At 43.8% G+C, this 12,208-nt stretch overlaps 1 protein-coding gene across 5 annotated transcripts in view; it reads right to left on the minus strand.

Annotated features, from left to right (window-relative positions):
* Positions 1–12,208, minus strand: part of Adamts9 (ADAM metallopeptidase with thrombospondin type 1 motif 9) — a 173,280-nt gene that overhangs the window by 21,050 nt on the left and 140,022 nt on the right. For all 5 annotated transcript variants that reach the window (XM_031382630.1, XM_031382628.1, XM_031382629.1 and 2 more), the window contains 6 exons: positions 5,348–5,542; positions 4,273–4,405; positions 3,609–3,703; positions 3,395–3,489; positions 3,169–3,302; positions 869–960 (listed from right to left, as the gene is read on the minus strand). In XM_031382630.1, coding sequence (XP_031238490.1) covers positions 869–960; positions 3,169–3,302; positions 3,395–3,489; positions 3,609–3,703; positions 4,273–4,405; positions 5,348–5,542 — 744 coding nt within the window. The remainder of the gene's footprint in view (positions 1–868; positions 961–3,168; positions 3,303–3,394; positions 3,490–3,608; positions 3,704–4,272; positions 4,406–5,347; positions 5,543–12,208) is intronic.

The following is a 12,208-nucleotide window of genomic DNA, read 5'->3' on the forward strand; positions in this document are numbered from 1 at the left end:
ACACACACACACACAACCTAAAACATATCAATGGCATCATGGTACATGCTCTAACTTCTGATATTGGTTTCTCATTCATAACCCCATATGTTTTTCTATATTTTATAATATTCAGAATTTATAATGACAAACTTATGCTGAGGCTCACTTGCAATAATTTTTCCCCTGCTTCTTTGTCTGTTTGGGTAGGTGTTAGGGATTGAATCTGTGGTCTTGTGTATGAATGATGGGAGAGCTCTTTTGAGGTAAGGTCTAACTCAGTAGGTTGTTTGGAATTCATTTTAGCTGAGGTAGGCTTCCACCTTCCAATCCTTTTACTTCATCCTCCCAAATGCCTGAGATTTCCAGCCTATATCACCAGACTTGGTTCTATATTGATTTTTTTTTAAGAGTCAATCCTATCCATTTCTTCTCATTTAGTGACCTACTGTTGGTAACAGTTTAAATCAGTTATGAGGAGAATATTTATACCATAGAAACGAGAAAAGGCTACAAAGCCTGAATTCTGTTGATGAAAAGTCCATCATTATGCATTATCCAACATTCTACTAACTGCAGTATTCATTTATTGAGCCGTAATTTACTGAATCAAGTCACTGCCTCCAACATCTGATTTGTTCATAAGTCTTGACCATGATACCTGATGCATCTTGCTGAATACAGAGTTATGCCTGCAACTATGAGCATTTCTTAGGTGTCAAATTTCTGGGTTACACTCCAAAAGTATTAGTGAGGGCCTGGATATAATGCAGTTAAACTGTCCCGTGATCAGCTGTTCTAATTCTATCTACAGGAACAATGGGCAGAGCAGCCTCGGAAGCAGGGTGAGAAGAGGATTCCAGGTAAGGGGTAAGGCTTGAGGACATACCTGTGGACATTTGGCAGCACTGTAGCAGTCCCCAGCAGTGGCAAAAGGAACCGGATGTCCTTCACTTGTCCTTGCAAACTCTAAGTCAGTGGCTGTGGGGTGGGGAAAGGGTTAAAGGGAGAAGGGGGAAAAAGGAAGGGAGAGAGAAGTAGGAAGGGGCAGGGTATTAATAAAGAGATGGAGGAAGAGGAAAGAAGAAGGAGAAGAAGGAAAAGAAGAAGGAGAAAAAGAAGGAAAAGAAGAAGGAGAAGAGGAGGAGAAGAAAAGAAGGAGGAGGAATGGGAGAGAAAGAAATAACTTGAATTATTAGTGAGCAAACGGATCCAGATGTGCTCTGGTGTTTTCCCTATTACATTTGTGGTTCTGAGAGCTTTCCCTGGGCTTTATCAGCCCTGACTGTCTGTCTCCGCAGAGTATGGGAGCCAAAAAGAGGTTTAATGCGACCTTAGAATTGATTCCTACATAAATAGGAATCACTTAAGCACAGTGTAATTGAGAATGGGTGAACCTCCTGTTACCCGGCATCCCCAGCTTAAGGACAGGGCAAGAAGCCAGGGAAGTATTTCCAGCCACTTAGGGGCCATCCCCAAAGTTTCTCCTGTCCTCCTGTGGCCCTGGGCCTATTCTTGCCAGAATGTAGAACAATTAGAATGCACATCTTGAAATTATTAATGGCAATTTCTCAAGTCCGGGGCTAACTTATAGTTTAAAAGGAAAAAAAGAAGCCACAAAACAATGGTGACCCGCAGTTGTTTTTAACCCTGTTGCTCCTCGCAGCTCCACACATGCATAGGAGGAGCAACCCCAACCTGCAGAAGGTCTGCAGAAGGCAGCTCTGGGGGATGGCGAGGGGTTTTGTTTGGTTGTTTTTTTGTTTTTTATTTCTTCTGCCCTTTCAGGAACAGCTTCAGGCCTAACACTTTTCACAGGAAACCTTGCTTTTGTGGGAAAAAGATCTGGGATTCCCATTCTCAAGCAAAGACAACTTTGGTCACTTCAGTAGCTCTTCTCTGGAGTCTTTCTCTTTTTAAAGTTGTCATTAGTAAATATTAATTATATATAATGGTGGGTTATGGCATCTTCACCTACACATATGCACACGCATGATATCTTTTGAACATATTCACCCCATTACCTGCTCCCCGCTCCCCTCCCCCTCCTTTGCCTACTCAACTTCTTTTCTTCCCAAGTGGACCTGATAAGTTTCATTACAGTCACTTACAAGAACATGGGTGAGGGGTGATTTAATGGGCAACTTATCCATGGCTACTCCACTAAAGAAAATATGTCTCCCTCCCTTAGCAACTTAACTGCCTATAGGTCCTCAGTCAGGTAGGATTAAAGGCAATGTTCGCTAGGGGGACAGAGTCATGAGCCCCCGCCCCTGATGATCTAAAACTGGGACATTTTTCTTAACAAAGAAACTGCAGATCTATACTGCATCTAGCCCTAATCTGTATAGCTGACAGCAAATAAAAAAAATACCTTGGTATAAATCACATTTAATCTAACTCAAGAGGGAACCAGGGTAATATTATGGGTGCAATGTTAATGAGAAAAAAATTAATTCTTCATTGTTTCTGTTCTTCCACTGTTCAAGAGAATGTGTTTAGATATTTTAGCTATCTTCACCAGCAGCCATGATTAATGTGGCCAGCATAACTGGAGTGCTGACCAGAGTATGAAATCAGACCATGTGCAGGCTTGTTAGGAAAGGTAATTCTGGATCCATTTTTCTTCCATGAATCAACAATCAGATAAAATTAGTTTTCTGCCTCTGTGTGTATGTGTGTGTGTGTGTGTGTGTGCGCGCACGTGCGTGCTTTGTGCTGGGAAGAGCCATCTGGAGGCGAATGTGTCTTACAAATGACTTTGCTACAGGGTTTCCTAGCTGTTGTTTCTTCTGCTCTAGAAACTTCTTTCTGCTCTGTTGCCTTCTCTGTATAGACACCCAGTGTCTAACCCCTTCATAACCTGAAGGTCCTGATCCCAAGGCCATGCTTACTAGGATGCCACCCTGGTTGGTGAAACTTCCATGAGCAAATATTTATTTATTTCCTTTCACCATTCAATGCAAACCTGGCGAAGACCTAACCTATGGCAGCCACACTATAGGCCTTGGAATTTTCCACTGAACACGAAGGACAAAGTCTTGGCCTCTTAAGCATATGGTGGGGTTGCCACTGCTGGACTGTGATCACCCTGTGTGACTTCTCTTCTGTACCTATGTACTCAAAGGACCTGTGTCCTCTGAGTGGAGAGGAAGTGTTAATGGCTGTGGGACACCTTCCCGAACTTACTTATAATCTGCATGCTGGTCAGGTCGATTCGGATTTTCTGGAAACTGGAAAAGCCAGCAGCTGTGTAATCCTTCCGGCAATGGCAGTCATCTCGTCGGCTCCCATTATAGGGACATTCTGTTGGGTTGTGCAATCTAAGCCGTGGAGATAGCAGTCTGGTAAGAATGGGATGGTTTTCTCTAGGAACCTCCAGGCATCTAAGCTCTTCAGGGACCTAGCCTCTTACCTGTGCCCGTAAACTTCGGAGAAGTTCTCTGAGTCACCATGGGCCAGTGTCACATACTCCTTGGGATAGTCAGAATGCATTCCTGCACAGAATACCTGCAAGATAAACACCAGGAAGGACACAACAGAGGCGCTCAGAAGGAGTGATGAGAGTACCATGAAAACATTCTGCAAACAATGACTCAACAACAGCTCAACAACAACTTAACACTCACCTTTAACGGCTTCCCTCTGACAGCCAGGAAATATTCCCCATCGGCGCTGGCACTGTTGAGTTTTTTTACCTCCTTGCAGTTCTTGGGTAACTCACCTAGGAAACATAAGTCATAAAAATGGATGAAATAGTCTCAGATGTTCAGTATCTACCAACAGAATAGTCACATCATCTGCACTAACTACCCAAGAGGTAGACTAAAGAGAGAGAGAAAAAGCTTGGGGGCAGGGGAGGGGGGAGAAGAGAGACAAGGAGAGGGAGATAGCTCAGTCAATAATGTGTTTGCCAGGCAAACATGAAGACTTGGGTTTGGACCCCAGGACCCACACAGAAAAGCTGGGCGTTGATGTGCGTTGTGTAATTTCAGGGCTTGTGGGTGGAGACAGAAGGACATGAAGTTCCACTGGCAAGTCAGCTTGGTGAATCAGCTTGGGCTCTAGGTAGAGTGAGCAACTTTGTCTCAACAGGAAGGTGGAGAGCGATTGAGGAAGATGCTTGAGATCAATCAAATCCAAAAATTTGAGCATACAAATGCAGGTTCCCCAATGAACACATCACATAGACACACGGAGGACTGCTACATCTCTAAAATGGATGGATCAACAGATGAACAGGGATGTTTGTCCTCCACGACAGACAAAGAAAGCTTCAGCTGAGAGACTTACAGTTATAAACATTACGACAGGTTTTTCTTTCTTCTGGCTTTGTGTCGGTGGGACATAAGTGGCTGGGTTGGTCTTCGTTAGTTAGACACTGCACAGATCTATGCATGACTCCCATGCCACAGGTCACTGAGCACTGGAGGGAAGAGAAGTGTCAGCGGGTGGCTATGGAACCTAGGAGATATGAGCATCTGCTGACAGGAAGCTCGGAGTCCTGGGCTGTGCAACAAGCGACCAGCATTTAGTGTTTTCTTACTAAGACTGGCTGTTGTGTTAAACTTTGCATATATGTACTTAAGCATTATATATCCATATATATTTACATGTATGTGAAATATACATAGTATACATCTCTCTATATAATACACATTTCTATATAAAACATCGATACACGTGGGCCATACTATAGTTATACATACACTCTCCCCCATTTAAACTGCATAGTAACCCCGTGAGATAGTACTGTTGTTGCTTGTTTTACAGGGGAAGACCTGGGCTCAGATTAAGGAATGTGTTCAAGGTCTTCATGAACTTTGGGATTCAAATCCTAATGACTTTCATGACATCACACACTTCTGCCTGAGAGCTTCATAACCCAAAGCCAGAAGACTGTGGCAATGGGTTTCCCAAACATACTCAATTTAGACTTCTGTTTTGTGTCCTAAGTAAACAAAGTTCTCTCTACAGAAACAGACTAGAGCACAGTGTCTTCAACAATGGAAGCAACCAAAATTCATCTCTCGTAAGATGTCAGATTCTAAAGGCTTGTCAAAAAAAAAGTATAGTAAAAATTTAGAAAAAAAAATAGGAAAATGTAACATAAAACCAGCCATAATAATCTAAATTCTTTTGATGTATTAACTCATTTCATCTTCATCGCTGTCCTGTACATAAATGAAAAGCTGGAGGACAAACCTTGGCGACTTGCAGTTTCCTTGGATGAAGCAAAATGAACTTTTAGTTATTTGGATTTAGATAACCAGTTCTCTTCCTGTCAGCCATGCCAAGTTGTAAGCAGGCAGGAGGGTTCGGAGGATGTTTGAGATTTCAGAGTTGACAACCCAAGCCCTCTACTTACACTGCCCCAGTTACCAACTCTCCAGGTGGCAGAGACAGGACAGTCCCTCAGGTAGCAGGGATGGACGCTGGGAGGCTGTGTCCCCGGGCAGTTCACCGTTGTTTGGTAGCTGTATTCATAATTCTCCTTGCCGGTATAAATCTCACTGCAGGAGACCAGTCTTTGCCTGTAGCCCTTTCCACAGGTCACTGAGCACTGAGAAGAGAGGGGTCGAGAGGGGATGTTCCAGAGATTTCCTACAGCAGTCACAGAAGGCCTCCATCCTCCACACCAAGTTTGCCCTTCTGGGGAAGCTGCAGAATGCTCTCTCTTACCTATCTGCTCATCTTAGGCCACAGCAAGCGCCGCAGGACACTCCCCAAACTAGGGCTTCACTGGGTGGACATTTCAAAACCCTTCTTTCTCTGAAGCTCCCAGAGAAGGTAGAAGATACCCATCTGCCACCAAACTTCTCTTTTGTGGACCTCTAAGACCACGTTGGAAGGGAGAAGGAGCCCGCAGTCGACCTGTGCGTCACACTCTCAGAGGCTCTCCATTTGGTCCCCTGCTCTCTGTGGGGCTCTGTACTACACATCCATCTTCCCCCCAGTTTCTCTTCCCTCCTTAGTCACCAACTAGTATTTGGCCACCAAGCTACCTCTCTGCTTTCTCTTCTTCTAAATCATGTTATCATGTGACTCTTACTTTAAGTATACAGCAAAAGACACAACAAGAAGATAATAACAGGCCAATATCCCAGATGAAAACAGACAAAAATTATTACTAAAACACTTGTCAAACCAAGTTCTTGAACATATCAAAAATAACCACTTATCGGGATCAAGTTGGCTTCATTCCAGAGACACAGAGATGGCTTAACATATGCAAATCCACAAATGCAATTCGTCACATAAATGGACTCAAAGACAGAAACCAGGTGATCCTCTCAGTAGATGTAGAAAAGGCCATTGGCATAAATCCAACATCCATTTGTGATAAAAGCCACAAAGAGTCTATGAGTTGAGGGAACACACTCTAATGCAATTGACCCATAGCCAAATGCATTCACTGGAGAAAGTTGAAGCGTTCCTTCTAAGGTGAGGAAGAAGAGAAGGCTCTCCAGTCTCTCTACTTGGTAAAATGCTTGAAGCCTGCATTAGAGTGACAAGATAAAAGAGAGAAATAGAAAAAGAAGTAAAGACATCCCTATCTATAGACAAGATGATTCCACACATTAAAAACTCCAAAGACTCCACCAGAAAACACTGCAGGCTGATAAAATCATACAGCAAAATGGCAGGATATAAGATAAACATATAAAAATTGGTAGCCTTCCTATAAATCAGTGACAAACATGGAGAGGGAAACCAGGGAAACAATCCCATTTACATCATCCTCCAACCAACCCTGAAATAAAGCTAGAGAAGGCACCGGAAGATCTCCACAGTGGAACTTTAAATTACTGAAGAAACAAACAGAGGAGGATGTCAGAAGGTGGAAAGGCCTCTCATGGATTGGATTAATATTAGGAAAATAGCCATCCTACCAAAAGCAATTGACAGGTTCAGTGCAGTCCCCATCAAAATGCCAATGTCATTCCTTGGGGAAATAAAGATAAAAATTCATGAAAGCACCAATGAGTCAAAGAAATCCTTAGAGGGAGAGAACAACGCTGGAGGAACTGTCATGTCTGACTTTAAGTAGTACCAGAGAGCCATAGTAATAAAGTCAACATAGTGCTGGCACAGAACCAGACAGGTCGCTCAATGGACTAGAACAGAGCAGTGGTTCTCAACCTTCCTAACGCTGTGACCCTTTAACACAGTTCCTCATGTTGTGGTGACCCCAACTACAAAACTCTTTTGTTGCTACTTCATAATTATAATTTTGCTGCTGTTATGAATCTGATATGTGATCTCTATGGGGTCACAACCCACAGGTTGAGAACTGCTGGGATAGAGTATCTACTTCTAAACCACATAGCTATAGCCTCAAGATCTTTGACAAACACACCAAAAGTACACATTAGCAAGATAGCAGCCTATACAGAGGACGGTACCGAGAAAACAGGGCTTCTATAGATGAGATGAATGAAACTAGACCCCATCATGTCCTTTGTACAAAATCAAATCTGAATATCTCAATGACCTTAATGTAAGACTCTAAACTCGGCAACTAATATAGGAAAATTTAGGAAAAAACACCCCAAAATATAGACATAGGTAAAGTCTTTCTGATCAGGACTCCAGTCACTCAGAAAATGAGTTCAACCACATAGAATTAAAAGACTGTACAGCAAACAGTCAATTGAATTAAGGGACAGCCTATAAAGTGGGAGAAAATGTTTGTCAGCAATACATTTGACAAAGGATTACAATAAAGACATACAAAGAATTTAAAAAATTAAAAAGACTCAAACAAGCCAATTAAAAATGGCCCATTGATCTGAGCAAATAATTTTCAAAATAAAAAGTATCGTCAGGGGAGTGGTGCCACACACCTTTAATCCTGGCGATCAAGAGGCAGAGGCAGAGACAGAGGCAGGTAGATCTCTGAGTTCAACGCCAGCCTGGTCTACAAAGTGAGTTGCAGGACAGCCACTTTACAGAAAAATCCTGTCTTGAAAAACCAACCAACCAACCAACCAACCACCCAACCAACCAACCAACCAACCAACCACCCAACCAACCAACTAACCAGACAAACAAACAAATGTAACAGCCAGTAAACGTTTAAAAAGTGTTCAGCATCATTAGCTACCAGGGAAATACATATTAGAAGTTTTTGAGTCCATCTCTCCCTGTCACAATTCCTACTATAATGTAAACAAATACTGGCAAGGGTATAGAAATGTAAACCACTTACTCACTGTGAGAGGTAAACTGATGTACCTACTATGGAAATCAATGCATGAGTTTCCCCTAAAACCAAAATCTAGAATGAGCACATGACTCAGATATGCTGTTCTGGAAATACATCCAAAGAACTGTCTATCCCACTGCCCAGGTACTTGCAAATACTTGCACATTTGCAGGTCTATGTATAATAGGTAGGAATGTGATCATCTTGGGTGTTCACCAACTGAAGAATGGATAAGGAAGAGGTGGAGCTAGGGCTGGAGAGATGGCTTCTTCATTTTTTGAAGACTTGTTTATTTATTTTATGTATGTGAGTACACTGTTGCTCTCTTCAGACACACCAGTAAAGAGCAGCAGATCCCATTACAGACAGCTGTGAGCTACCATGTGGTTGCAGTCTGTGCTCTTAACTGTTGAGCCATCTTTCCAGCCCTGAGAGATGGCTTCTTGATTAGACACATGCTCCTGCAGGGAGCCTGAGTTTGATTCCCAACACCCACATCAGGTAGCTCACAATCATCTCTGTAACTCTAGTTCCATCACATCTGACATCCTCTTTTGGTTTCATTGAGCACTACACTGAGGGGCACAGCCTTGCACGGACGCATACATAGATACATAATAAAAAATAGTATCTTTAAAAAATACAGTGCACATCACAATGAAATCCAGCCATTAATAAACATGAAATTATCAAATCTGTAGGAAAATGGATGGCATTAGAAAATTGTCTGTTAAGTGAGGTAACCCAGACTCAAAAAGACAAACATGGCATATTCTCTATCATTTGCAGGTTCCAGCTGCTAACACATATATAATATATATGTTTATGTGGGTGTGAGTATGTGTAGAGTCAGGAAACTAGAAAGAGACCATGGTGGGGGATGGGGTAGGGTGGTTGAGAGTGGAGCAGGGGAGGGTACTAGAGCAGCAGGAGAGATACTGGGGGGAGTGGCTTAAGTGGAGAGGGTGGGCAGAGCAGGGAGATGGGAGGGAGATGGGAGAGAGGATGGGTTGAGGGGTATAGTGAAAGCTAAGGACATTGTGAAAGCTGCAAGCCAGTGTGATAATTGGTAAGCCAACTGAAAAGTAAAACTAAAAATACAAAGTCTTAAAACAGTTTCCTGAATAGGTGGGTAAAGCTGACCTCACAAACCACAGATAAAAAATAAAATCTCAATGATGGGATGGCTACCTCTCTGTGAATTTTTGGTCAGGGAGATTTCCAAGACCCACCCTGCCAAAGTAAAACAGTACAGGCAACTGTTGCTGTGGTTGGTTGCCACATAACTATTGACTAAAGACACCATATGCTTCGGCTGCAGGGCCTAGGGAAACCAAGCTGGGATCGAGCTGGAAGCTTCCTTCTTCCCCATTTGCACTGTGATGGAATGTGCTCTGCAGGTGAGGAGAATTGTCAGCAACAGTTTTACTCACACACTGCCAGCTTGCCACTTGGGCAGCAGTGGACGTGACAATGCTGTCAATTACCTTCTAAATAATTACATTTATGTCCCTGGTTTAGTGCTGCTGTCAGCTCTGGCAAGAGATGCTTCTTTTTGTAGTAATTACAGAGACTCATGACTGGGCAAAACTGAAAATAAGACTGTTGGGTGCTCAGCCACAGATAAGACATTCTCTGACCCCTTCCACAGCTCGGGGAAGATTGTGGAAGACAGGGCAGAACGGAAGGAATGTAAGGACCAGAGGATGAGGATGAGGATTTGGAGAGGTTCTTGGGACCTTCTGTGGCATTCTTGAGTGCACAGAAGCTGTGGTGACCTGTGTTACAGTTGCAGGAGACTGAACCAATCAGCCTCTGGTGATGGAGAGGAGGAGGAGCTCACAAGCCCCGCCCCTCTCAGAGGAGCTGTACAAAATTAATGGTTGGTGGGAGAGAGAGAAACGTTTTCTTCAGTGGTGTAGCCCATCACTTACTTCTGTTAACAACTTCTCACCCACACTCCTGTAAGCAACACTAATGAAACTCTAACCACACACACACACACACACACACACACACACACACACACACACACATACACACACTCACACACACATGCACACCTGCATGCACACACACATACACACACACGTACACACACATGTACGTACACCCACATATACACACACATGCATGCACATACCCACATACACACACATACACACGCATACACACACATACACACACACACACACATACACACACTCACACACACATGCACACCTGCATGCACACACACATACACACACACGTACACACACATGTACGTACACACACATATACACACACATGCATGCACATACCCACATACCCACACATACACACACATACACACACGCATACACGCACACATGCACGCAGTAGTAGGGTGACTAGCAGAGAAGGGAAGGGGAACTGTGGGGATAGGAGAGGGCAAGAGAGGGTCACTGGATGAAAGTTTCATAGCGATAGCCATTATAATGTATAATTAACATATGCTAATAGAAACAATAAAATAAAACTAAAATACATCCCATGTCATTCTGATGACACTTCTAGACAGTGTCATTGAGTAAGTGCCATTCTTTGGAAAGACGCTGCACAAATGCAGAGTAGGGTCAATTTTCTCTATACATCTTCAGCAGACCTCGGGCTCTGTAGGACATGAGAGGAGCTCCAGGAAATAGCATGTCACATGCATGTTTTTCAGGGGTGGGGGTGGGGAGAGGGACCAATTTTCATTAATCTTTAGGGATATTTAAAAGTAATCATGTCTGTCTGGCATCTCTTGTCCTGTTGCTTTAAGCCATTCCATTTTCTTTTCCTTTAACCTTTCTGGGCAGGCCTTGAAGAAATCCTAGCAACAAGCTAGAAGAAAGTCAGCCAGAGGCATGCTGAGCATCCCTGAGCCCTCCCTCCCAGCTGGCTGGAGACCTGGAAATGGGCCACCCTTATTTCTTCCTTCTTTGGCTGCTGCTCACATGCTGGAAGACCCAGCTGACTCCTGGCCAGGGCACTTGAGGCTACCCCAGTGTCTCAGTGTAGAGCAATGTTGACAAGCTCTGCCTAACTGAGCTGTGGGTGTTCTAGAGGCTATGACCTCATGCCTTCATGGTCTCGGTCTGTACTGACTTCCCTAAGGCTGTATACCAGAGAAGGCAGATGCTGAGACCCCAGCCCCTATAAATCAAAAGCAAAAGCAGCATGCCCGATAATTGTACATCTTAAGGAGGTACAACTCCTTAAGTTGGTCGGAGGCCTTGAGACCCCTGAAAAGCATCCAGAACAACTCAACACTATGGACTAGTTGACAGCAGTGATAGGAAACAGTTGATGCCTTCCAGCTCCTCCCGCGATGCTAGGCCAGGATTTTAAAGCTGTGTGGTAAGTAGACTCCACATGCTGTGGCCCTATGTGTAAAGCTCACCACGGGTAACTTTTCATTATCTAACCTGACTGCAACAACAAAGGAACACAAACACACTTGTGTTCACCAGGACTATTACACATGTTCCTTACAGTTCCCCTTCACATGCCTGCTCTAGGCCTGGCATACTCAGGTGGGGTGAACGCTGAGCAAAACACAAAGAACTCTCCCAAAGCAAAGGTCCCAGAATGGGGGAATGCCTTGCAGTGGCTCTAGCATCTTCAAGCACAGTTTCTAGAAGGCATTCTGGAGCCAGCCTCTCCTTGCCTACGCTCATTGCAGCCCCTGGCCCTATGCTATTGACCATGTGCTTGCCCCCAAACCTGTTTCCAATTGTTTGCTATAAAAATATGTATAGGTTTGCTTTCAATCCATAGTGTACTTGAAACCCTATGGAAGTGTGGAAAGCTATGTTCCAAAAGATGTTCTTTGGGGCCTGAGGAGACATCTCTGTGAGTAAAGTGCTTGGTGTGCAGTTAAAAGGAGTTGAGTTTGGTCCCCAGAACCCAGACAGAAGAAGCCAGAAGTGCTGGCATGCACATGAAATCACAGCACTGTGGAGGCAAAGATCCATGGATCCATGAGGCTTCCTGGCCAGCCAGTGTAGCACCCTT

Source organism: Mastomys coucha, unplaced genomic scaffold, assembly GCF_008632895.1.
Source record: "Mastomys coucha isolate ucsf_1 unplaced genomic scaffold, UCSF_Mcou_1 pScaffold20, whole genome shotgun sequence".
NCBI classification, from domain to species: Eukaryota; Metazoa; Chordata; class Mammalia; order Rodentia; family Muridae; genus Mastomys; species Mastomys coucha.